The 27338-nt window shown below is 48.6% G+C and overlaps 1 protein-coding gene across 6 annotated transcripts in view; it reads right to left on the bottom strand.

The window, feature by feature from the left end:
- Positions 1–13371: 13371 nt before the first annotated feature.
- Positions 13372–27338, bottom strand: part of PAX7 (paired box 7) — a 101950-nt gene continuing 87983 nt past the window's right edge. For 3 of the 6 annotated variants that reach the window (XM_050322334.1, XM_050322333.1, XM_050322332.1), the window contains exons 8-10: positions 24250–24315; positions 17284–17530; positions 13372–13572 (exon numbers count right to left, since the gene is read on the bottom strand). In XM_050322334.1, the coding sequence (XP_050178291.1) occupies positions 13457–13572; positions 17284–17530; positions 24250–24315 (429 nt within the window). In that variant the 3' untranslated portion in view covers positions 13372–13456. The remainder of the gene's footprint in view (positions 13573–17283; positions 17531–24249; positions 24316–27338) is intronic. The other 3 variants (XM_050322336.1, XM_050322337.1, XM_050322335.1) reach the window with 1 other exon arrangement.

A 27338-nucleotide genomic window follows, 5' to 3' on the forward strand; every position in this document is an offset into this window, starting at 1 on the left:
TGCCCCGATGAGGAGCTCTGAGGCTGCTCGGGCAGTGCCTTTGGAACCCAGACTGAGCTCTGCCCCCTCTCTGACAAGGAAGGGCTGAGCTGCACGTGGGGTGTGTGGGGATCTGGCTGGGTGGTGGCAGTTCTGGGAGCTGGCAATGCTCCCTTCCAGCCCCTGGAGCTGGATGTGGACCTGTTCCCACATTCCAATCCCAGTGTGGCTCTGCCCTGCGGGACCAGCTGCCCCTCCTGGAGGGAGACACGCTTGGCTTCATCTGGGTTAAAAGGGGAGTGAAAACAGATATGTGAAGTAGTATTGTTAGTACAGATTTGAGGCTTGAGCCCAGGACTGGAGAGACCCATTGGCTGCAGTTTTGGTTAAAAGAACAAAATTCTGGGGAAATAAAACTCCCCATATAACCCCCCCCCCCCAAATAAAACCCCAACCCTGAGCCCTAAGCCAGCCCACCCCCCATGTGAGGGCTGCCCTTGGAGTCAGAGCTATTGAGGAGATGATATTTTATGTGCTAGAGCTTCCCTAGAACTCATTCCCTAATTTTCCACACCAATAAAAACAGGAAGGGTGGACCCAGCCTATCCCAATCCCACCATCCTGTTCTCTTCTACTCCCCCTACCAGACTCCTCCTGTCCTCTCCTCCTTTAGGAGATGAGGAGGAATGAAGAAAAAGCAATTTGGTTGGGTTTTTTTCCTTTATTGAGTGTAGAACAAGCAGGTTCAACTCCTGTTAAAATGCTTTTTCTTACCAAATTATTAATAATTTCTCAGCTGAAATTATTGATTACATTAAAAACAATGCTCAGCACTTTTCTGCTGATGGAGTTTTCTAAGCTAAAATCAATATGTTTGTTATTAAATACCAAAAATTGCTCGATTTTCTAGATGAAGATGGGAACAGTTAAAAGACTATGCTGATAAAAAATGAAATTATTTATAGTGGGGGCTGATTCCAGTACCTTTTGCTCGGTTGCTCAATTAACTGGGCTGCAAGAACTCACATTAAATAATTCTCAGTACCTTATTCATGAGCATCCCAACACCGGGGACACTCATCTCTGCCATCTGCAATGATTTTTTGCCACAAACTCATCTGATTTTCCCAATTAAGATGGAATTAATTCCTCCCCACCCCTTCCCGATATGCTCCTGTGACGAGCACAGATCCCAGAGTGGGAATTTTGAGCAAGGAACTGTGGAGCTTGGGATCTGGGGACTAAAATCTCAAAAATGTGAGTGTCAGCAAACCTGGAAGGAACAAAGGCTGGAATGATCCCAGCAAGGTTCCCATTCCCCATTGGGGCACTGCAGGCAGACACACAGTTTTGGAGAGAGAGAGATGGAAATCTCAAGGAAAAGTGATTCCATTGCACCTGGAATGAGGATGATGTGTTGCAGAGAGTTCAGGGAGAAAACTGCCTGTCCCAGAGCTTGGATTTTTGGATGTGGATGGGACTTACCGGGGAGGAAGCAAAACAAACTCTGCACGAGGTTTCTCAAGAAGACTTTTCACAGCACAAACACGCAAAAAGCTGCAAATATTTCAACTTAAACAGCTGGTCATGCCCACCACGCGGTCAATAGTCAACATTTTTCCACACCAAGTGTCTGTGTAAATGGTTTTAAACTGAACCAAGTTTAAACTCAGGCCACACAACAAAGCAAGAGGACCCTTCCCAGCCCCAGCCCCCCAGACTGTTCCCTGAGAGCCACAATGCGTCAGGAAAAAATGCAGAACATCATGGAATGGTTTGGGTTGGAAAGGACCTGAAAGGTCTTCCAGTCCCACCCCCTGCCATGGGCAGGAGCACCTTCCACCAGCCCAGGTTGCTCCAAGCCCCGTCCAACCTGGCCTTGGACACTTCCAGGGATGGGGCAGCCACAGCTTCTCTTCCCACTCTCCCAGGGAAGGATTTCTTCCCCATATCCCCTCTAAACCCACTCCATTAATTTGTGTGCAGCAGCAAAAGCTGTATCCCTTGATTTCAAGGCATTTCTGATAAGTTCTACAAACCTGGTGGTGGTTCCTTCAGCATAGGATGGACATTTTGTTCCTCTTCAGCTGAGGATCACCAGTGCCAAACCTTTGGACTTGACCTGACACCTTCCACGTGTACAGCACAGGTATTCCCATCAGGAGACTCCAAAGGCATTTCCTAATTTCTGCTTCCCCTCCCAGCTACAGCACAGAAATATTTGATCCATCTACCACCTAAAGATACTGAGTTGCATTCCGGGAAACAGTTTAACCACAGGGAAAATACTCCCCTGACCAGTTTTGGGGAAGAATTAAAACAAGGCAAGTCTGAGACAGACCTTCCAAAGCACAACATCACTGATTTTCAGGCACAGTTCGTTCTCCCAGCACACCTTTAGTTTAAAGACACCCTAAATAAGAGGGTGGGTTAGGCAGGAGGACAAAGGGATGGTTCAGTTCCTCCTTTTCACCCACCCACATCCCGTCCTGGGGAGGCTGCAATCCCACAGGGTCTCAACAAATCAGGATGGATTGGTGAAAACTCAGCAGAGATATCAGCAAATACAATATTTTACCCTAAATATTCCTCCTACAGTTTCCAAGTCACGAGTCCATCTCCTTTTCTGGCACCCACAGCGGGTTTTCTGGAATAGTGGAAGGGGGGGAAAGGGACCCACCCTCCTCTCCCCACCAGATTCCACCTACTCCTGCAAACTTTCCCGTTGTTATTCCCATTATTCTCCCTCCCCCTCCACAAGTGTGTGGGTCACAATTCCTCTGATTCCCCTTGTATCTCCAGCTATAAAAAGAGAACATAATGGAAAAATAATTTAAAAATAAAAGGGAGGAATAAAAACCAGCATTTTAAGGGAGAAAGGGGAGGGGGCCCGGGAGATCTGCAGAGCTGGGAGATAACCAGCAGATGTGATTTTTGCAGATAAGCGTAGTAATTTAGATAAATCTGGAGGCTTTAGAGCCTTTCGCTTGCGTTCCTTTTCTTTCTGTCTGATTTTTTTTTCAATTTTATCTCGCAAGTCAAGAGGAGGGGGAGCAAGAAAGAAGGGAGGGGGGGAAAAGCTTAATCTTTGGGTAGTTTTTCTTTTCTTTTTAATGTGTTTTTCCCCAGAAGGTGGGATAATAGGAGCTGCTCTCCCCCCATGCTCACACACACACACACACACACACAGAAGCCCGGGCTATGTTTTTTAAAAGCAGCGGACAAAAATCAAAATATTTGAAAATGTATTTCATGGTAATTATGTCATATTTCATGGACTGATGCCACTACTGAAAGAGAGCCTGAATGCCTTAATTTGTATAGAAATTGTAATCATTTGTTCATTTCAAGGTGAAAATTGCATTTTTTAATTTAAATTGTATCCTGCGTGATAGTCTATTATCTAGTAAAATTGTCTCCATGTCTGAATGCCTTATATGCAGCTGCAATGCTTGTTACAAATCCAGTTATATTCATAAAAGCTTTGGCGATGTCTCGGGAAATGTGAACAGTTTCTTGTGGGTTTCTTCTCCCTCTTTTTTTCTTTTTTTCCCCTCTCTTCCCTCCCGTTTTCATCCTCCCTCCCCTTCCCCCTGGTTTTTTTTTTTTTTTTTTTTTTTTTCTGGTTGAAATAAACCCATATCTCCCATTAATAATAATTAGCCTGGGTATACACAAAAGACAGTTCTGTGTGGAATAGGGAGAGGGACGTGCAGGAAGCACCCAGGATTCCTGGTTCTTTATTTCTTTCAGAGTGAGCCACCCCCAGGTTGTGGATTGCTGGGGAAAAGGGATGAGAGGAGGGAAAGGAGAAGGGAAAGTGTAGAATGAGGGGAGAGGGTTTGTGTGGCAGCTCCTGGAAATAAAATCACTTTCCCAAAGGATGGCAAGGGCAGAGAAAGACTCACTGACATTAAAAGAGAGGTTTAAGTCACTTTTTGGTGTTTTGGAGATTTGGGAGTGTGGGAAAGAGGGAGGAAGGAGGTAGAAGGTCACTTTGCTTCCAGCCCCTGGATTTAAGAAACCATAATATTTTATATCTTGAGATGTCTCATCCCACACCTCTGTCTCTCCTGGTATCTGATTTAGGGATGCCCAGGATCTGCTGGGAGGGAAACAGAGGATGAGAAGTCAATTGTAGTGTCCAAGACCCCTCCAGCACCAGGAAAAGGACAGATCTCCCAATATCCTGATTTCTGCCCTGCTCACTGCACATTCCAGCTCCTTTGCTGTTCTCAAGAGGTGACTGGATGAAGGGAATCACAGACACCCTAAACTGGCTCTGCAGCACCCACAGAGCCCTCCCTGAGGACAAATCTTTGTCCCCAAGTCTGTTTTGTCCTGGGAAGGTGGATATGGATTTGCCTGCACCTCATCCTCCTCACCTTCCATCCACTCCTCCTTCAGCCAAAGAGGACATCCCATCTCCCAGCACCCCCTTTTCTGGGAAAACTACCCCCAAAAAGACAGCATGGAGTAGGAATGCTGGAAGCACCGACAGAAGGATGCCCAGCATTAAGGCAGGACTGACAGGAATGTTGCAGGAATGCGGGATGAGCTCCTGGCTACTGTAAATCAGCAAACCCAGTTAAAATTCTGGGCTGGTTTGCACCAGGTGAGAACGTGGCCTGCCCGGGACAGGATATTAATTATATTAATCCTTAAAAAAGAAAGAAATGGGCTTCCCAAGGAAATCCTTTCTCAGTCATTTAATTCCCTTTCATACACCTCTCCCTGCTCAGAACACCCTGATTTTATGCAGGGCCACAGCCCATTATAATAAACTTCTCTCCATCGGTTCTGAAAAGAAATTGCTCATGAAATGCTGCAAAGCTCGAGGCTGCTCAGCCAAATTTGCTGCCACCGTCGCTGGCTGAGGGGAGCTGGAACCACTGAGATGAGCAACAAGGGATCTAAACACAGGTCAGGAGATGGGACTGACCCCTGAGCTGGGACAAACCCATGCCTGAGGATTAAGGGCTCGGAAAGGGGGTGCAAAAATGCTGTGCAAAAATGCCGGTTTGTGCAGGGATGTTTTGGGCTAGGCACGTTCTCCGTGCTCGTGTGGGTGGTGGGATTGCTGCCAGCAGGCCTTTTGCAGCTTCATTCTTATCTTCCCAGTCCATCAGAGAGATCTGGGAGGTGTAAATACTTACTTTGGGTAAATAAATACCTATTTTAGGTCAGTAAATAGCTAAATCAATTTTAGGCAAATAAATACCTGTTCTAGGTAAATATATGTGTATACACCTATCTTAGGTAAGTAAATACCTAAATAAATTCTAGGCAAATACATAAAACAAGTATTTGCACCTCCTAAATCTTGTGGAGATGAAACACAAGGTGGGCTCTACATCCAAGGGGATGCTGGAGGGCAGGAGGCACTGCTTGGGAAAAGGGATGCAGCTGGGAAGAAGCAGGAATAACAGAGGGATGGAGGAACTGAGGAATTGTCCTCCCAAAAGGAGGTGTCAATGCACTCACCACCCCCACGTTCTGTCCAGCACAACCCCACTGGAATTAATCCCACTGAGAACTCACAGGGTGTTTCAGTCAGAGGGAAAAGATGTTTTCTAGTGATCCAAATCCCTGCTGTAATTAGGAGCTGAAGTACACAGGGTGGGTGCCTGCACTTCCCAAAAAATCAAGCCACTGATGCCAATCTGGGCTGAGGAAAAATCAGGAGCAGGTTTTCAAGCTCTTGGTTTGTTGCTTTAAAAAGCAGGAGCTGATGTTTGGACAGAGACATGGATGCTTGGGCACGGCTTCCCATGGGAATTTCCTAAATTAAGCATCACTTTTGTGGTCCTGGTTCATACTTTGGAATATGTTTTCAACATCAATAGCAATGAGCATCCTAAACCCTCTCAGAGCACCCACACCTGGCAGGGCAAGGATTTCTGCTGCCCTTTTCCCTGAGTCTTTTTCACATCCTGGCTGAGATTTGGGGATGGATGAGCTGAGACCTGGACGAGGTTCAGACACTTAAACCAGCATGATGCTGCTGAAGTCACTCAACTTTCATCTGCGAAACAGCTTTTGAAATGATGCTGGAAAAGGTGGTGGAAAAGAGGAAATATGAAATCTGGTTTAAACAATTTTTACTAAAACATTTTCTTTTTAGAATAAGAGCCTTTTCAAAATCATTTAATTATTCAGTTTTTAATAAAAAGGGAGAAAATTTTCAGTTTCTTTAGTTTTAGCTAAAAAAAAATCTCAGCTTAGAAAGGCAAAAATGTTTTGCTTCCCTTTCAGGTTGTTCTTCTCTTTTCTTGCACACCTTTAAAATGATAAAGTGGAAACACCCCAATAATGAAAAGAGCTTTATCTATTCCTCATATTTCCTCTGAGAATAGAATCCTAGGACATGTTGAGTTGGAAGAGACTCATCAGGAACACCAAGTCCAACAGTAATGGTGGAAATGTCCAGGAAAATAATGGAAATACATTCAAATGTTTGGTTAGGAAGTTTAAAAGGAAAGTTTTGGTTATCCTGCCAAGTGCTTCTGTCCTACAGAACTACAGAGTGTGGATATAAACACGTAGATGTTTAGATACATCTATCCACGTGCCCTGTGTCTCTGCCTGCTCACAGTCACGCTGTCCTGGCCTTTCTCCAGCAATAAATGTGCAGCTCCAGGGGAATCTGCAGTGGGAGGAGAGAGGAGGCTGCAGCAAACCTGAGATCAGCTCAGGGGGTCGGAGCACGGGGCTGGAAATGCCAAAGTTGTGGGTTGGATGCCAGAACAGGCCATTCAGTGATCCTCGTGGATCCCTTCCAGCTCCAAATACTCTGTGATTCTGTAAACGTGGGATGCAAGGGGCTGGAAGCCACAGGGAGCAGATGAGAACCCCAAATAATTAATAAGCAAACAAACACGCAGATGAATAAATAAGGAGCAGAGCAGGAAAGGAGCAGAATTAGCCCCCAGCAGGCAGAGGGACAATCCCTATTGTGGCCCTTGGGTCAAGTCTGACGGCTCGGGACGGAGTGGTGTCAGTGCCTGTCCCTGGTGAGGGGGCAGCGCCTGTGCCAGGGCCGGCACGTGTGCCAGGTCGGGTGTCACTTGTCATTTATCTCCGGCTTATCGGTCTGGCTGATAAGCCCCTCGTGCCTCTCAGAGGGACACGGATCGGCTCTGGCGAGGCCTGGGAAATGCCCGTTGTGGCTGGGAGAGAGGCCGAGGAGCTCTGGGAACAGCTGAGGGCAGTGTTGAAGCGCTCGCAGCCGCCGCAGCGGCGGAGCCCGGACGGGACCAGCGAAGTCACCGCGGGCAGGGCCGGCGAGGGAGCACAAAGCTGGCACCCGTCCGAGCACGGGTCTGACACCGCGGATGTGGCCAGAAATACTCTCTGCCCTGGTTTAGGGCTCCTGGAAAATGATTCCTTCCTCTGCGAACCCCTCCGTGTGCAAAAGATGTGGTGTGCGAGGATTGGCCACGCTGGATTTGGGGTGGAAATCAGGTGCTGCTAATGAGTGCAGGTCTAAGGTGGGAAGGGGGACCTCAGGGTGGGTAAAATTTGCAGATGCCAAATATAATTCCTCTAGGATGTAGGTAGGAAGCTGGGGCTGACTCTCCCACTCTGATGGTTGAAGCTGGTTGTTTCCTACACAAAGATGAGCCTCTCTGGGCCACAATTATCCCAATTATGGCCTTTTGGGCAGCAGGGTGCCCTTGGTTTCATGTAAGAGTAGTGATTTCCAGCTTGTGACATTTGGATACCTGCCATATTTTCCAGGAATCCTCATCAAGCCCCTCAGAGCCTACCAAAACCTCAGCCCCTTCATGCCCAGAGCTCCAGGCCAGGCACCCCCCAGTCCACTGCTTGTGTTGCAGATCCACCTGTGGCCAACCCTTGGCTTTGGGTGCCCTTTTCCCTCAGAAATGGGGATTATCCAGGACGTGGGAGCGGGGTGGGGGGGGCTAAGAAAGGTTCCCAGTGGGTGATTGATAAGGTGCTGGTTGGTAAGGAAGCCATGACCAAGAGGTGGACAAGAATGTTCAAGCAGAGTTTGCAATCCTAAAGCCCTTGTTCCTTCACTGAGCCTTCTCCTGTCTGTGGGAAACTCCAGGCTGGCAGATTGTCCCAAAAGACAAACAGAAGCAGTTGGTACATCCTATCTAAGGGTGATTTCACCTGGCTTTGGGAAGCCAGTCAGCTCCCGTGGACTGACCCCTCTGCTGGAGACCAGCTGAACTCAAACCCAGGGGCTAATTAGGCTCCTTTCTGTGTGTGGATATTCCTCCACCACGGCTTGGATGAAGATCAACTTCTCTTACAGAGAGCCAAAATGTCTTCAGATGGGACCAGCTTTTGAATTCGGGGCTTTGTTTAGAGGCAAAACACTTTATTACTCAGTGCAAAGCCCCCAGCCACATATTCCTCCATAGTTTCTAAATATTTTTCCGCTTGTTGATGCCGGGCTTTGGCATTTAACGAGAGCCAGGTGCCTGTGGAGCAGCCTGGTCTCTCCCTGGCCTTCCCCTGCCCGGGCTGGGGCTGGCTCCAAATGAATGCATAAAGAACTGGTTGTGTTGAGAACAGGCCAGGTAATTGTCCTTCCCTTGTGCAAAGTCACAGTGAAATTAAATGTTTTATTTATTTACATAGCTTTTCCACCTCCTCATTAACGAACGAAGCCCCGTGATTTTGCTTCTTGGAGCAAAACCATCTGCAGTTTGCCCGTGTGTGCTGAATATTTTCACTTCCCCGCTTTCCCCCCTCGCTCTTGGCACGCCACGGAGCGCTTTAAGCAAACAAGCCACCCAAAGGCACTTTTAATCCTTTTTTTTTTTTTTTTTTTTTTTTTTTTTTTTTTTTTTTTTTTTTTTTTTAATGTATAACAGTTATGCCTGAGTTACAGAAAGACACCTACAGGCAGCAGGTAGTTAAAGCAAAACCAGTTTTTTCTCTTTCTACTATTCTACTCCATATAGCTGAATAAATTATGGTGCGATTATATATTTACACACGCACGCCCGCAGGCACCCACACACCCACACTCACACACGGAGCAAATGGCTATGAGGCAAACACAGAAGCGACATCTCCGCAGTTACTAGGAATAAGGAATGCCCTATAGTGCTATGTAGATATTCCCCAGGTGGGTACATGGAGGTGTTAGGGGATGACGGGTTAGAAGCATTAAATACACAAAAAGTCTCTCGGAGCGACAGGAGCCGATCTGCTGAGTTGCTGGACACACTGAGGCGATGTCCATGCTGTGGGGAGAGGTGAAGGCAGGGCTGTGGGGATGTCAAAGAAACCCACTTGGCACTGTTCCTTCCCCCCGGAGATGGCAGGGCTCGTGTGCAGGCAGGGGAGAGCTGTGGAGGGAGAGAATGTCCCCGAGTGTGTCCCTTCAGGTCTCATCTGCAGGCAGGGGAGAGCTGTGGAGGCAGAGAATGTCCCCGAGTGTGTCCCTTCAGGTCTCATCTGCAGGCAGGGTCGAGCCGTGGAGCTGACACGTCTCTGGAGCGCGTGCCTGTGCTTGGTGAGTTGGTTGGAGGAGGTGCTGAACGATTTTTGGGTTCCCAGGCACCCTCAGAGTCACCAGGAGTTGAGTATCTGCTCAGTCCCTACTTGGTCGGTGTCAACCGGCCACGACCACGTGTTCCTCAGGGTCTGATCCGGAGTCTGATTTGACGTAGAGTCACAGAATATTCTGGTTTGGAAGGGACCCCCAGGGGTCAGGAGTGCAGCTCTCCAGGGAATGCCTGCTGTCCAGCACTGCCACTGCTACTCTTCCACGCTCAGTTTTGTTTCACCTTCAAGGTACCTCCCTCTGTTCTGCCCCCCCTCCCGTCCCACCCCACCCCTGAGTTTGTCTCTTTTCAGCAGAACTGAGGTTGGCAATCCAAAAAACAAAACGAAACAAAACAAAAAAATACTTTGACTTTCATACAGGAACGTACCTTAAAACAAAGAAACAAACAAAAAAAAAGAATCCGGAAATCAAACCCATCCCACCCCAAAGATTCTGGAATGTACTTTGAAAACACACAATAGGCAAATTTCTACAGTTCATCCCCCTCCCCTTTTTTTCTTTTTTTTTTTTTCCGTGTTTTTCCTTTTTTTTTTTTTTTTTTTTTTTTTTTTTTTAAACTAACACGGCACTCACTGTGTTTTTTAGTATAAAAAAAAATGTCAACTTTCTATAAACATACAGCACATGACCAAATTTCCAACTAATGTACAAAGTGCGACCACAAGGGAAAGGTCAGAGAAGAGCTATTTGTGCTAAGCATGGGGCGTCCTCATATTCCTCTAAGAATCCTATTTACAGCAGTGCCCAGGTGGCCACGGACTTTCTGGTGAAGGTAATTGGCAAAGAGGTTTCTGCAGTGTTCCCTCTTTTTATTGGTTTTATTTCTGGGTCCTGCGCTGGCTGCTGAGCTCAGGTCGAGCCCTCCTCGCGGCGAGGACCGACTGTCCACTGGTGAGGGATCCTTGGGAGATGTGTGTGCACACACGGGGGGATGGGTGAGGTAACAGAGGAAATAAGAGCAGGACAAGCAATTCTCATGACAAACTGGAACTCTCCTTCTGGTTCAGAAGGCAGCAAGGAATGCATTTGGTCAGGAATTTCAGTACAGGGAACAAGGAATCACAGCTGGCTGGGGCAGTAATGGGGCAAGTGATCACCAGCTACAAACCCCATGTTCCAGTGGCAAAGAGGATGTAGATTTGAAAGTGCTCCCAGGAAGGGAATCATCAGCATTTGGCCTCTTAAATGCTGTCAAATATAAGAAAATGGTGGGCTCTGTTGTTTTAGCAGTTGGCTCAGGATGAGGATGACACACGAGCAAGTTCAAGCAGGTGCTTCAGTCATTGATCCCTTCACTGGTGCCCATCATGGAGACACCCTTGATTCCCCACTTCATGTGTGGCTGGAATTTACTGCTGGGAATGACCTTTAGGCCAGGGCTGGAATTCAACAGGGATCAGCTCTAACATGTAAACACTATAAACCAGTGGGGTTTTTGTTGCTTCCCAAGATCTCAAACTGGAGAGAAGCAGGGGGATTCCTTCAGGTAACACAACCAGTCCAGGAGGAAATCAGTCCCTTTGGCCTCACCTGTTCAAGAAGCTGTAGGTGCCACACATTGCCCTGAGAAAGGATATGAGGAATGCAAGCGCTTCAAGAGCTTTGTGATCCAAGGAATGTTCTAGAGAGAAGCTTTGTGTGTGATACAGCTGGACAAGCAGAAGCTGAATTGGGCTTTCTGGAGCATAAAGGACAGGAATCAGCCTCAGGATGCAGATGTCACCTTTCACAGGGCTCCTGCACAGACACATCCCATGTGAGAGGCCAGGCTGGTGTATGAAAATGCTTTTGGGAATGTAGAGCTGGCTCTGTCAGAGCCATAAAGCAAAGCTGATGGAAGCCACATGTGGCTCCAAGAGGATGCTGGGCAACATCAGAAACCAAGCCCTGCTTTGGCCAGGACAGGTACTTCTCCATATGGCTCAAGAGAAGTGGTTTGGTGGTTCATGATAAATGATGCTGGAGCAAGGCAGGGGATAATTCCCCAGAAAAATGTTGTTTCAGCTGCAAAAACAAGAACAGGTTATTTGGGAAGCATGGAAGAAGTATCAACAGAAAAGAGAGCAAGTGGAAAGTGTCTCCTTTAACAACCTAGCCCAGAGTCATCCCACCTCATGGTCCCTCTGTATCACCAGTGGACAAAAGCAGACATTCATTATCCTAGAGATATCAAATAGTAAGTGTATTATAAACTCTAACAGCCCATGGATGACATTAAACACTGCCTGCTGTCACTGGCCTTCACACACCAGCTCCTGGTGGCACAGATTCTGTGCATCCAAGTGTTTATCCCTGGGGCAGCTTCCCTTGCCCTCTCCACATCAAATGTCTTGAAGTGAATCCTCTCAACACAGGAAGATGAGGGGGAAAAAATCTGTAATATTACATATCTGCTTAAGAATCATCAAGGATCATCCTCACATGCAAAAGGGAAACTATTTAAACTGTGCTTATCTGAGCAGTGCAATGAGGTGACACAGAAGTGAGAGCACTTTTTTTTCACTGCTGGAGAAAACTGGGCTGATAAATCCAAAACAAGGTCTGGCTTAGAGAGAGAGAGAGAGAGAAAAAAAAGGATCTACCACCAAAATGGAAAGCAGAGGGAAGGGACCAAGAGACTGAGCTGTACAGAAGAGCACACGGAATGAGAAGGGTGTGGGAAGAGCCAGGAGGATGGATGGGACAAACATTTCTCCTGGCAGCAAAAGGATGAGGAATGTCTTGGGAAGGTAAATCTTTTCCTGCACTACAGACAGGTGCAATCTTGCATGTGAGAGCACCTTTCCTTCCAAGCTGCTGTTAGAAAGACTCTTCAGGTCCCTTTTACCCCACCCTCAGTGAGAGATGCAGCAAAGCACCTTCAGACCAAGCACCGTTTCCTTTCAGGTGACCCTTGCAGAAGAGCCTGGCTTTGCACACTGAGCTCAGGAACACCTCTGGCTCTGCCCTCGCTTGTCTTTGCTCTCAGGGCCAACTTCTGTCCTGTTGAGAGAAGGAAGGGCCACCAACAGCCCTCACCCTTCTCAGCTGGATGAGCTCCTGTGCTATCAGGTGTATCCTCTGTGCTATCACATCTCCTGCTGCTCCCCAGCGCTTTTGTCCTTTCAGTGAAATCAGGTCTAAATTGGTCCATAAAAGGAAAAGTAAATGTTGCTCGTGCCTGTGCCCATCATCTCCAGCCCTCATACAGCAATTTACATTTTCCAAAGGTCCCAGGCTGGATGGATTTCCATCCTGCCCCTGCTTAGCAGCAATCTGGCCCTGCTTTGGGAGGCCACCAGTGAGAACAGAGGGTAGAGTGGGGTGGGGAAATTTGCTGTTACTTTAATATATGTTTTTCTGGGTTTGTTCATCTCTGTGGTTTGTTCTTTTTGTTTTTGAACAAGTTCTTATATTTGGTCCATAGATCTTTTGTGGTCCTGATTTATATCACCCTTAATGATCAGCTTGGTTATTCCTTCCTATACATTCACCAAATTTACAGCAATGGAAAGAAAAAAAAAAAAAACAAAATGGAACATTCCTCTGTTTTTAACAGAAAAAAAAAAAAAGATTGATTTGGCTTTGACTATGCCAACTACCTAGATCAATGGAAAGTCCTTAAGTGTGGGCGAAAAGCCATGGCCAGGTAGTTTAGTAGAGGGAGGGCATGAACTCGGGATTAATAAATGCACCCAACCCGCTGTCTCTGGCCACAGGAGGAGTCAGGTCACAGAGGCCACAGGTGCCTCTGGAGTGCTCTGGAGGGGCTGGATACTTGGAGAGCCCTCCCGCTCTTTCCCGTCTCCTTTGCAGCTCAAGTTGGTGGAGGTGGAAGGGAATTGGGAAGGAGGAGGGTCCGGGTACGGGCAGATCCCTGGAAGGCTGGTGGTGTTTTCTCCAGTGGTTCCAAGTTGCTGGAGCAGGTTGTTGGCACAGTTGGACTCTTCAGTAAGCTTGGCCTGTCTCTACTGGTAGGAGACCCAGGACGGCGGAATGTTCTCCCAGCTTCATCCTGCGCTGTGTCGACAGACTCACGTTCTTGGCCAAGTAATCAACAGCAGCTGCAGGGGAGGGGAAAAGAGGAAGGGTGAGAAAACAGCCCAAAATTAGCATTTAGTGGCCATGATTTCCAGCACTGAAGGGTGTGTAACCAACAGGCTCTTACAAAGAGGGGCCCAGCACAGTGGCTGTCGCAGACACGAGGGAGCTGCTGCTCTCCTGGAAGAGCTCAGACAGAGGATGGTCCTGCCACAAACATGTGCAGGACAGAGCCTGAGGGGGCTCAGCACACTGAACAGGCACTGTGCTGCTGTGGGCCCTCAAATCTCTCCATGCAGCCACTGAAAAGAGCTAAAATTCTACCTCTGCCATGGAAAATGCTGTTTCCAAGGGAGCTGCCTGAAGATGAGCCTGAGCAGAAGGCTTGGAATAAACCTTCCAGGCTCAGCTCCCTGTTGACAAAGCCAGCTCCTACTCTAAGTGTGGAAATGATTCCAGAGGTTTCAGTGGAAGCTCACCAAGCCCGGACAGGGCTTGGACCTGACTCATCCTCTGGGTGCTGACTCAGCTCTGGGAGCTCTGCTGCCTGCATTGCTCCTCAGGGAAACTGCTCTCCCTGTCACCATCTGGGTGAGGAACAGCCCCAATTCCTGTGGCAATGGCACATCCCGGCTCGCCCGGCTGCCCCATGGTCTGAGGGGGAAGGGGACCGGGGCAGGATGGTGATATTGCTCATTAGCTGAGCTTCAGTTAAAGTCTCTCCTTCTCCCTGGCTTTAATGTCTCAAATTAGATTAATAAGGAGCTGGCAGGAGATGTACAATCGGTGCCAATGAGTAAACAAATTTCAGCCATCAACGTCTTGTCATCCTCCTGCCCCAGAGGAGGACCCTTCCACACACAAATTCTTATTAGACTTGTCATATCTATTAGGATTCCTTTCACGCTTCTGCGTTCCATCACCAGCATCATTAACACAGCTCCGGCCTTTGGGAATGGCCAGGACCACATTAATCTGGCATCCCTGCTCCTCGCAGCCTGGGGGAGTGCCAGAGGGAAGGGAGTGGGCTTGGCATGGGATGAGCTATCCAGGGCTCACAGGAGGGAGCACAGAGTCCAAAAGCAGCAGTTGGGCCAGTGCAGCTGGACTGGTGCTCCTGGGACACCAGGCCCTGGAATGTTGAGTTGTGGGGCCTCTGCTACAGGGGGGGTGTCCAAAGGATTAGACCCCACGTTCTGGCTCTCATCCAGACCTGATTAACCTGGTCCATGGGTGTTTCAGGTAAGCCCATCAAATGATGTCCTTGAGAGGCTGCAGGTGAAGAGGAATTTCACTCCTCACACACTGGGTGTGTTGTGACTGTTCCTGTTGTCACCTGTGCTCTGGGTGAACTCATGGAGAGCTTGGGAAAGGAGGGAGGTGAGGGCTCAGAGCTGGTCATCCTGCCCTGAGCAGGACTGAGCCAAATCTGAGGATCATGGAACCACTAAGGCTGGAAAAGCCCTCTGAGGTCATTGAGTCCAACCATTAACCCAGCACCACTAAACTGTGTCCCCAAATGCTACACCTACACACCTTTTAAATCCCTTCAGGAACAGCGACTCCACCACTGCCCTGGGCAGCCTGTGCCAGTGCCTGACAACCCCTTCCATGAAGAAATTTTCCCTAGTATCCAACCTAAACCTCCCTGGGTGCTATTTTAGGCTGGGGGGTTTCTGTGCTATCCCTTGTTACCTGGGAGAAGAGACTGACTCCCACCTGGCTCCACTCTCCTGTTAGGGAGAAACTGGAAATTTGATGCCAATCCTATCCTAAAAAAAATACTAAACTCCAAATATTGCTTTCTGTGGGTAGTGCCCGTGGGAAGAGTTCGAAGGCACCAGGAGATCCCACGCCAGAAGTCAAGGATCCAGTTTGTTGATTCAGTGGGGCGGAAGCCAAAATAAACCCAGAAATTTACTGAAAGTCCTTTGGGTGTTTATTTGCCTTTATGAAAGAGAAAGTGTGTCTGGGCTTGTGTTTATAAAACAGAGAACAAGGAGGAGAGAAGTGGGGAGAGAGAGATTCTCTGCAGGTCAGGTCTGAAGCCTATCAAAGCCACAGAGCTCTTAATTCCAAGCCCTGGTTTTGTCCCTTGTTATGCAGGGCCTGCCCCCACCATAACAACCCCCCATTTTTATTATATCACTGTTCACTTGAAAGAGATTTGATACTTTTTTTGCTGCATCAGAGAATGGAAAAAAACACATGATCTGAACTGAACACAAATAAATGATCTTGTGAAGGTCACTTCACATTGGTGGGCATTTAAACAGCGTTTGAAAAGAAATGAGGAATTAAAAAAGAGGAGGAATTAGAAGTCTCATATATTAGCATGCTGCTAAATACAACATGCACTGAGAAAGACAGGAAAAATGTTGTTGTATCAAGGTCAACTTCATGTAAGTGATTGCTCTAACAGGACTAATTACCAATGAAAACTGTTTCCTTGCAGGGATTATTATAAACAGAATGACAGAAATCAGGAAAAAGGGGCAAATTAAACACAAATAGAGCTGTATGAGGAGATTTTCATCAGCATAAGGAGAGGCCCAAGTGAAAATTCCTGCAGCAAACCAAGACAAATCCTTCTTTCTCTTTCCTCCTCCTCTGCTAGTCTCTCTCTCCCAGAAAACATAGCTCGTCCTCCTTATTTTATTTTTTACACACATGGGTGTGACTAAAGTCTTGCCCAAGGGAATCTTTATTGGAAATACATGGTATTGGAATTTGTTTAAGATTTTTATCAATAGCACGTGTGTCCAGCCTCACATCCAGAAGCGAGGGGAAGGTCAAGGGGTCACAGATCAAACTCCTGAAAAACAAAAAAAGGAGGGGTGTGGGGAAGCTGCTATTGATCCCGTCTGCCGCCACAGCCGGTTCTCATTTAGCTGGAGAAGTTAAAGACATTAAAGGGCTGTGACGGAGAGGGGAATAAAAAGCCACAGCCAAATGGAAGGAAAGGTCACTGAGGACAAGCTCTGGGCAAGCAGGAGCACTCCCGGAGGAAGAGGATGCACCTTTAACCCCCCCTGGATCACTGCCTCACACCACCACCCTCATTATTAGTTTAACACCGGCAGGTGAGCCCTTTGCCAGGCTGGCCGGGGTTTTTGTGACCCGGCCGTTCTGCAGCAGAAACAGACCCTCCCAGGGTCCCTCTGCCTCTCAGCTCTGAGATTTAGGTTCAGGATTACAATTCCAGTCTCACTCCAGCTCTCCCAGAATCCCAGCCCAGCTGACAGGCACTGGATTAACGTGTTTTGTAGCAAAACCTCTGAGCGTGGTCCCAGCCCTCGCCTTGGGGAGGGCAGGGGAGGAAGAGACACACAGTGCTCGGCATCACCAAGGGAGGGCATCAAAATCCCGGATTTCCTTTGGCTGAGCAGGCTGGAGATGTTGTAGGGCTTTTGGAGAAGTGAGAATTGGAGATGGAGAAGGAGAAGGGGCTGGAAGTCATCCTTTGGTAATAGAAATGTTTTACCTAAAATATTTCAGTTGAAACTTTTAAATTGGACTGCAAAGGTGTTGGGGAGGCTGTGTGGAGCAATCTCCACCCACATCTGGTGAATAAACTCCCTTTTTCTCTCTAGATAGACAGATTTCCATGGGAATCCCTTCCAATATATGGTATTTGAAGATAGAAGATGGAATGGTATATCCATACCCTCTCGTATTCCCTCCCTCTCCTCTCCTGTTCCCTGTGCAGGGGGAACTTCGTCCAGAGCACTTACTTTGTCCGTACTGTCCGTACTGGTATCCAGCCACTGGGTCCACACTGTAACTGGTGGTGCTGTAGGTGGGAGGGCAGTAGGACTGGGAAGTCGGGAGGCTGTCCACGGACTTGATGGAGTCACTCCGCTGGCTGCAGCTGGCAGAGATGGAGTTGGTGGTGTCCAGGCCACCGTGAAGGGGAGAGATGGAGAAGTCAGCCTGGGGCTGGGGAGGGACCCCACTGGGATTGCTCAGGATGCTCATCACCTGCAGAAACACAGGAGACCACACATCATGGCTGGAGGAGAAAGGGAGGGTGCAGCTGCCTTCATGCAAACCAGGGAGAAAAAACCTACATGTAACGGTGCTCTATAAAATACTGTATCAAAATAGGTTTGGCCAGGCTGGAGAATGAAGGTCTGCTCCCACCAAACACCACCAGACAGACCCCTAGCATTTTATTTGAAAGCCCTTGACAGGGAAAATGGAGAAGTTCCTTCACAGCACAGTCAATCTCTGGCGGGTTTTTTTGCTGCCCTGCCACAGCATTTGCTGTGCAAGGAGCACTGGAGAATGGAATAAACTTGGGACAAAGCTGCTCAACAAACTGCCAGGAACTGGCATCCCTCCCTCCCTATGCACAGGAGAGGAGACACAAAACAGGGAGCAAAAGTCCCTATTTTCCGAAAGGGACAGTGCAGATAGCCCCTTTCTTGGGAAGCTGGAGGAGGGATTGCTTTGCCAAGATCCCTAAACAAACCAGATGCAAACCCTTTCTGGATTTGATGCAGATTCAGCTTTAGGGACTGAAATGTCAAAGTTCTCTTTACCCCCAAACGTTAAAGGAGAACAGGTCCTGTCTCGCTCGTTTCAGTGCAGTGCTTGGTTTGAAAAGGTAATTAAATTTGCACACAACCAATCTTCCTGCTTTGAGACCCAAAACAGATGAACTTTTTTTTTTTTTCCTCGTTTGCAGCAAAAATGCCAGATTTGTTCCTGCGGGCGAGCTCGGAGTAAGGCTCTGCCTCTGCCCTTCGCACGGGGCCCTGATCCCGCCAGGCCTTTAATGCAATTGCCTGCTGCAATCAGCAGAATCGCCCCGCGGCTGCCAAGTTAGGAGTGTAAAGAGTTTGCAGAAGGACGGGAGCTGCCGATGCCTCTCGGTTGATCCCGCGGCCGCCGCAGGCTGGGGAGGGCGGGGGGAGAGGGGACGGTCACCTCGGGGGGCCCGGCCGGCCCTCAGATGCCGAGCGGCTCCAAATCTCCGAATTTAGCATAACCTTATTGACATCAATTAAAGTGGCAAATTGGAAATATTTGGAGCCTGGCAAGTGGTAAAATGAGCCCTTTATCCCCCAGCAGCGGCCTGGTGAGCTATTGTGCAGGGGCTACATTCTCTGGGAGGACACAAGAGGGGTTGTATAGAGAGAGCAGAGTCTCCCCTTCCTGCTCACCCCGACACCTTCCCCGTCCCTCCTCCCTCACCTTCCTGCCGGAGCGAGGGCTTATGCTGAATGATCGGCTCCACACGGGCTTTCTAAAGCTTCTCCTCCCCCCGGAAGGACTCAGGAGTCCTGCAAATATGCTTTCCCTTGATGTAAAACCACCTCCAGGCTCCACCGGCCTGACATCCTTTCCAGGCATTTGTCTGGGAGGGGAATTCGGGAGCAGGGGTGGCTGGAACCCCACGGAGGAGGAGGCAGTGGAAGGGGGTTAATTAAAAAGCCTGGAAAATCAATCTAACCTCGACCACGGGGTTTGTCTGCAGTTGGAACAGAGACACAGGAATGAGCTTTGCACAAGAACAAGGTGAGTAAAAGCAGCACAGTGGCAGCAGCACAGAGCCCAGACAGGGTCCATTTACCCTTCCTCCTCCTGGGCTCTCAGCCTGCACTGAGCTTAGAGTTTGCTGCTGGTCTCCAAAAGTTAAAACTGGCTTAGCTATGTCTGCACGCTGGGGTTCAGGCAGGCCTGTTCCTGAGGTGAATCTCACAGAGATAAGGCATGCGCTATCACTTTGCGGAGACCAGGTTCGATTCGGTCAGTTATCCAGGCAGTGAGCTCTGGTGGCTATAAAACCTTACCTCGCGTCCTAAGGCTACCTCCAGCTCCCCAGCCCCTCCAGGCTCAGCTAATCACAGTGATTAAGCCTCGAGGTATCTGGATGAAGATGTTCAGCTCTGCCAAACTGTGCCCATGGAACTCCCTGCTCCACGACAGCCCAGAGCCCGGGGGATGAAGAAAGGAAATTGCCTTTAAATATGCAAGACAGTGGATTAATACACGAATAGGGCTGTCATGCTTTCCTGGGTGGATGTAACATAAACCCCTCTGCCTCAGGGCTTATTTAGTGGGGAAATCCTGGAAGTGCAGCCTGGAGGCGGGTTTTCCAGCTGCAAAGTTATTTGTAGCCTTCCACTAAAGCCGGGTCATGAACTTTGATCCGGCTCAGCTCCAGATCCCCCGATCCCAGCGGCTGCAGGCAGAGCCCAGAGCTTTGGCTTCACCTGGGCTGGGGGTGTCACACCTCTGCCCCCATGGGAATCCATGACACTCACACACACAGCAGCCACCAGACACGATTGGGTTTCATTCACAAGCAGAATCCGATGTTAAAAACAATAAACATGCACAAAAACACAGATGTATGAATTATGAGTTATTTTTTTTGAAAGCTCCAGCTCAGGCAGCACAAAGCTAGGTTGGTTTTCCTTTCCATTCCTGAGCTGTCCAGGTCTGGAAGTGCTGCTTGGCTGTGGATGTGCTGCCTGCCCTGCCAAGCCCTGCAGGTGCAGAAAAGATTTCCTACACTGTAAAATGAAGGGCAACTGGAATCACTCAGAGAGCAGAGGGTTTTCTAGTCCTCTCCCTGCTGGCCATCTCCCCAAAAGAGTCAGTCAGCTGCTTCATATTACTCTGAGAAAATAAAAGGCTCTTGGAGCAAGCAGAAGTCACATTAACACTTCCTTCTAAAAGGAAAAGGGGATGTAAAGCAATGCTGGTAAATGAAACCCAGATTCACACTCTCCAGATTCAGGGACCGGAGAAGACACTTGCACAAATCCTGCTAAAAACGGAATTGGCTTTAATCAGTGGGAATCAGGACTGATTTCTAATCCCAGCTCTGCTACTGACTCACAAGGGCTTGTGCAAGTCACTCCAGCTCGGACTCAACTCAACTAACCTTAGTCATGTGAAGTTCTAGTCTCTGCTAATCCTCCAGAATCCCTCTACAGAGAGACTGACACTTCTGAAGGACAATTCATCCCGTCCCAAGTCCTCCTGCTGCAAAAGACAGGCTGAATTTCCCTCTGGAAATCTGGGGTGAAACATAAGGGCACGAGTATTTCCTCTCGATGATTCCAGGGTGGATACAAGGCTGGGGATGCACATCCCTGCGGATGCTCCCATGGATGTGGGTGACTGAGAGCTGCAGGTGAACCCAATAGAGGCTCTGGGGCTCAGCTGAGCGAAGAGCCTCCAGAATTTTGGATTCCTCTTCAGCACTGACCATAGGAAGGATTTGCCTTTTCCAGGCACTCTGAGAGTGATCTGGGGCTGAGCTCCCCCGAGACTCTGTTTGCTCAGGTTTGTCAGAGAGTGGCATCTGATCTTGGCCACCCCAGGACATGAAGGTGTCAGGAATAACAAGAGTGAACCAGAGATTTCTATTCCCTCTCCACCATTGGCCACCCAGCACAGATAACCCTGCACGAGCCCTCCAGCCCTGGCAGGCCCACATTATCTGCCTTCTTGTTTCAGCTGAATAAACTCATTTTCCAGGCAACTTCTGAACTTAAGAAAGTCTGAGGCATCTGGAGAAATCCCCTCCTCAAGAATGCAAAGTCCTTTTACTTTTTCTTTTTGACCTTGCTTTCTTATAATTTATTACTTCTTGGTGCATTATCATCACTAACTAAAAATCAATACCCTCTTCACATCTGTAAGGTTTTATCTGGAGGGAAATCTGCTACCTGTCCATCACTGTGATTGACAGCCTTCCCTTTCCCCTCCCTCTCATCATTGTCTCTCCCTTTCCCCACTGCCTTTCCCTTTGCTGTTGTCCCAAATCAGCCCCAGGCATGACGTGGGCTCACACTTTGGGCTGAGTCAGTAACAGCCACAGAGCCAGGAGCCCTCAGCCTCATTTCTACCCTTTCCACAGGTCATTTGTCATGGGAAGAGCGGGTTGGGGTCCCGACGTGTTGGGGAGACCAAGGTTAATGCACAAAGACCCTCCTGGATGAAAGAACCAGCTCCCCTCTCACCTCCTGCTGCTGCCTCCCTCCCCACCCTCGTCTCTGCAGCTCCCCCCTGTTCCCCCCAGGACGTTTCATCACTCTCTCCCATACTTTAAAAGAAGGGGAGTTAAAAAAATGTAATTAATTCCCTCCATTTCTGAGCTGGCCCTCAGGGCCTCCGGCCGTGGAAACTGTAGCGGGGGAAATGTGCACCCTTTATGATAAACGAAGGCGGCTTTGGAAAGGGAAGTGCAATTAGGACCTTCAATCTGTGCAATCAGGCTTCAGATTTTAGGTTGGGGGGGATGGTGGGGGGAGGGGGAGGCAGGAGGGGCTCGAGGGGCAGACAAGTGATGGGGAGAGATAACACAGAGATAGAGAAGGGTTTGAGAGCACAGGGAGGGAGCGCAGAAGTTTTCATGGTCAAACCTTGCCCCAGCAGACCTCTCTGGGACATCCTCAGAGTCCCTAAATCTTCTTCCCTGCCTTATCAGCTTGCTAAGACACCCAGCTGATGGAGACATCAGGTCCTGGACCTGACACGGTTTACATGCACACCCTATGATCCCACACTGCCCCATGACCAGGAGATGTCATGAGAAGATCCAACTCCAGCAAACAAAAACGTGGGGAGGGAGGATGTGCCTGCAAACAGCAGTTCCCAGAGTGACCCCTGATTCTGTGGAGTCTCCATTTCTGGACACTCGATTTGACACAGTGCAGAGCATTCAAAATCAGAGGCTGCCTCAGAAAAATGCTGTGTTTAGAAACTGCTGAGCCTGAATAAAGGGAGGACGGAAAGATCCATGACTCGCTGAAGGGCGTTAACTCCACAGGAGCTGCTGGGTGGTCCCAAAGGATTTCAGGCTGGACACCAGGCAGGAAACCACAAGGGAAAACCAAAGGAAGGGTCTCCTGGCAGTGGGTAGTATTCCTGAGGCTGTGGTACTGCTTTCCTAGGAACGGGTAGAAATCCTCCCTCTTTGGGAGAGGCTGGAAGTGCGGTCAGTTGGATGAGCTGATGTTACAACAGGCCAAAAGCATTGGGAAATTCTGTGTTGTGAGGGGTGTCTGGAGGCTGAAATCTCTCTTTGTTTCACCTTCTGTGGTGTTACAACTTACACCACTTCCTAGGAGATGCAACGTCTGCCAGGAGCCTGATGGCTGTGACGGGAAACACGCTGGATCTCAGGGATTCACCCACAACATGGACCGAGCTAATGATCCCCTCTGAGTTCCTCCATGAGGGCTTGGTCTCTGCCATCTGTGGCTGATTCAGCTTTTGCTGTGGGTCAGTCGTGCCCTGTCCTTCAAGACTGGTTTTAGCTACTTGGTGGGGACCCAGCTTCATCTTTCCCATCTTTCTTTTGCAGCCTGTTCACCTGATCTTCTCCCCCTCCCTTGTAGAAGGCAACTCTTCCCCCTATTAATGCTTTTTGATCTCTGTGGATTCATTTTCACTTGGTGGGAAGAGTCGATTATTCTATACATACATTAAATGGAAACAAAATGAAGAGGTGACTGTAGGACTACTGAAAGCCAAAGAAAGAGTTAGGAGGAGATAAGTACAGTTTCCCCAAAGATCTTCACTTGAAAGGAGGATAAATATATGCAAATATGCCCCTAGGTAGGACTAAAATGACTTATGTAGCAATCACTAACACTGCACTCACAAAGCCAAGCAATTAATTTTGAATATTTTCTAAACCACTAGACCCAGCTGAGTTGTATCCCAGTATTCCAAACCAAATCAATAAGTGCACCCATCAGATTTGCAGTTGCAATCAGGCCAAGGATCCAGACAGTGCTGCACACTTCCTGCACCTAGAGAATGCCTGATGTGGGCAATTGCAGTCCCTTCCATCTAATATCACTTCCAACCAAATTTTGGAGCAAACTGGCACTTCATGGCGTGGTTTAGTGGTGTTTGGTCAAAGGTTGGACTTGATGACCTTGGAGATCTTTTCCAGCCTTGATGATTCTATGACTCACCTCAACGTCCTTTCAGGACACCATCACTGTCTCCAAGCACAGCCCTGGTTCACACTGCCATAAACGAGGATGGGACTTCACTCTCTACTTTGTTTTCGTGGGGATTAAAGTTTAAGGAACTTGATGCTCCACTGTCTCATCTGCCCAGGTCTTTCTAATCCATCCATCAGCATGTGCTAAAGAGAGCAGTGGAGCTCACACAATCTCACAAGTCCTTCCTGCCACAGAAGGACTCCAGGGCTGGTGTGGCTGCTGCTCTGCAGAGGAAATGTCTCCGTGTCCTACGTTAACCTCCCACATTCCCTTGGAAAGTGTGTGGTGGCCACACAAAGTGTGGAAACCTGGGAACAGAGCGCAATGTTCCCGAATCCTCTCAATCCCTGCACTCCCCTGGGACAGATCAAACCAGGAGCCTTCAAAGTGGTCACAAACTGTTGTGGTTTGGCAGCGAACAATAAACCCAGAAATATCATCAACGCCTTCCAGTGACTTCAAACATCTGCAGGAGGTTCCAGTGCCGCAGGGGAGGGGACTGGGACACAGCAGGTGAAATGGAGATGAGCACTTGTGTTCTAAAATGACCCTGTTTCACTTGATGGATGAAAAGCTGCCACACACTGATGATGGAGAGGGCTTGGGGAGATGCTGGGAGTGGGATGGAGCCGGGGATGTGATGGAGAGCTGCAGCAAAGCGGAGCAACATGGGCTGCACGAGGGGGGGATTGGGGGAAAAAGGCGATGGGAAGTTATTACCTGATTGTTCAGGGCTATGGTGAGGTTCCACCTGGAGCACTGCATCTTGTTTTGGGCACCCTGCTTCTGTAGAGATGTACAAATTATAGAGAAGGTCTACAGAAAAGTTTCTAAGCTATACAAAAGAATGGAAAGGTCTTAACTACAGGGGTGAGAGAAATGGCTTAAGTGTGGATGGTGTGGGAAAGAGGAGTGGGCTCTTCTCATAGTGGAAATGCCACAGGGGAACCAGAAGCTCCACGGGGCCATACATCCAATAAGGGCTCTGAGAAATCCTGTGGGAGAAGTGGAATTTGGAGGGGAAGGGTGGAGGAGTCGCTGTGAATGGGAATTACATTAAAAGCTGCTTGATCTAGAAACAGGAGTCACTATCCCTGGCATTAGGGCACCAAACTCTGGTGTCCCTGAGATAAAAGCAGGTGGAAAAGGCTTTAGTAGGCTGGATAACCAGAGAGGAAATCAAAAGACATGCTGGGACAGTGTGGGGTGGTCGAGGTAAGGGGGGGGTCCCAGTTCTACAGGCATCGATTTCACCAACAAGGAAAATCAGAAGATGTGGGCTCCTCCCTCCCAGAAACAGCAGAAACTCAAGCAAAAAGGCAAATGAGCACCTTGACATCTCAAAACTATCAAAGGGTTTTGATTTTCATGCCCTGCTGAACAACTCCCTCCTGAAAATGGCCCCTTTGTGCTTTACTAACCATCAGCACCATTAATTGTCTGGTATTACCTAGGCACGAAGTGTTTTACCTGATTAAATTGGAATTGCTAAGATATTTTATATGAAATAACCAAAAGAAGGCCAATGTTTCCCAAATGTTCTGGTCAGAAAATTGAGCCACTCCATTCCCCTGATTTCTGTGCAGCAAAGTCACCACGGGCAAACTCCACCCTGATGCTGCTCCCTTCCTTAACATCTTTAATCCTACATTTCTCTGGGAAGGCCGAGTGAATATATTGGAAAGGAAAGTCTCTATGGGAAAGTCCCTCTGCTGAAATATGGAACATCTCTGGGATAATTTACACACAGTATTAACTGCAGGGACATGGATCTTGTTTGTGCAGTTTTGGAGCCCACAAAGTCACCTGGGGTGAGAAAGCAGGAAGGCACAACCACAGAAAACTGGAATGCCTAACATTTCCAATCCCTAAGCATTTCCAAAATCAACAGAAGGACTCAGGTTAGATTTGGGTCTGGAAACGGGCTGGGCTTGTCTCTTTTCTTCTGCCTTTTTGGGTAAGCTGAGACCTGCTGATGGCAGACAGGGAACGAGAAGCTTCTGGGGCTTAGAGAGAGATACAAAATAGAAGTAAATTAATAAACACATCCCAAGGTTTCGTGCTAAATCAGCCCTAAATCTATGGCTGGGATGTGAGGAAAGGCAGGGAAAGGAGACCACGCAGCACAACCAGGTCCCAGCAAATTAAAACTGCTTTAGAAACTCCTTTCATTCCTCTCTTCAGCAGCCCCACAGCAGCAGAGACTAACAAAGCCAAGCCAAAATTCACAGAAAGGTCTCCTCTTCCCCTCCTCCCTTTCCACTTCTGTCCCTCATTTTGTTCCGATTCCCCCCGTTTCTCAGCTAAGCTGCTCTGTGCTCGCTATCAGAGCCCCCCGCGGACACTGGTAATAGAGTGCTGGTGCTGCCTTACTGCTCCTAAACAAGATTTCCTGCGATCCTTTGAGTCCTCTCCGTGCCCCCCTCCCCTGCTTTTCTCTCTCTTTTTGGAGAGTGGAGGGGAGCCTCTATAAATGTGAAAGGAGCTGCACTACAAAGAATCCCCCGAGTGGCATATCCCAGCCCCGGGCGAAGCTGCTCCGTGCGCTGATAGTCCCGGACCTGCTCTCGGACTCCTCTTTCTCTTCCCCTCCCTCCTCCTCTGATCAATCAAGGGCTGTAATCAGTTAAGGTCCAGCTTAACTGCAGTGTAAGATACACCAGTTAAGCAAAGCCAATGCCCGCAGGGTTCCCAGCGTAAATACGGAGAGGTCATGGGGAGATGAAATAACCCTGATAAGTTCAGCAAGCGCAGGGCTGGCCGAGCTCACACCTCACAGTTAATAACTCGGGCTGGCAAAAGAATGGAAGAAAGGGAAAATCACAAGTGCTTCCCATTGCCAGATCCTCGTTTCCCTGCTCTCCCAGCTCCCTGCATTTTGTAACGGGAGGGTTTCTCTTTCCAGCTCACCCCAAAGAAAGAACAAGCCAGATCCTCATCCTGTCTGGCAGCGCCTTGAGTCAGTTTGGATCTTCTGAAGATGAATTTTTAAAGTCAGGACCTCTTTTTCCCTCGCCCACAGGAAAATCACAGCTCCTGGATCCAGGGAAATGCTTTTTCCAGCCCTGCACAGTGCCATGTGTTCTCCCCTCTGCCTCCTCTCTGCTGCTAGGGAGCACTGTCGTGTTTTCGTAGACAGGCAGCTGTTTGCTTTAGCCAAGCATGAACGTCCAAACCCTCACAGGATCAGAAATCAGGGGCAGTGGAGCTGCATCCACCAGGCAGCAGAATCCACCGGTGTGGAGGCATCAGTGCAAACAAATAATAGAAACAGAACAGAAGAAAGTGGGGATCCTTGCTGGAAACACTGGCTTTCCCAGAGTTATTCATCAATTATTCTTACAATTCAGCTATTCCAACCCAACCACCTCTTTCCCTGTGTTGCTCCAAGGTGTTTCCCTTCTATCCAGGAATGTCCATTCTCAGAGATGGTCCAGGGAAAAACGAGCTCTTTGTGTTCATTATTTGTAATCACCTTTACACTGTTCCTGCTGTGCTGGATCCAAACAGTTTCTAATTCCATAATGTGCTTCTCCAAGAGGAGGTTGGGGACACTTAGACTGTGGAGGGGACTTTCTGTGCAGGACGTGCTGCTGTTTGCTTCCATTTCTGAAATCCCAGAGCTCCTTTCTGCCCCTCAGATGGGAAAAATCCAGCAGGATTCCCTCCCCATCAAATCCACCCACAAATTCTACCTGGTCCTAATCCCACACCCATAACCCTGAACACAACACCAGGTTTGGATCCAAACACCACTGTGTTGGCCCCTGTCTAATTGGGCATTGCCCCACCAGGAGTTATAGATAGGG

The sequence above is a fragment of the Myiozetetes cayanensis genome, unplaced genomic scaffold, assembly GCF_022539395.1.
Source record: "Myiozetetes cayanensis isolate MyiCay16 unplaced genomic scaffold, myiCay2020 scf28, whole genome shotgun sequence".
NCBI classification, from domain to species: Eukaryota; Metazoa; Chordata; class Aves; order Passeriformes; family Tyrannidae; genus Myiozetetes; species Myiozetetes cayanensis.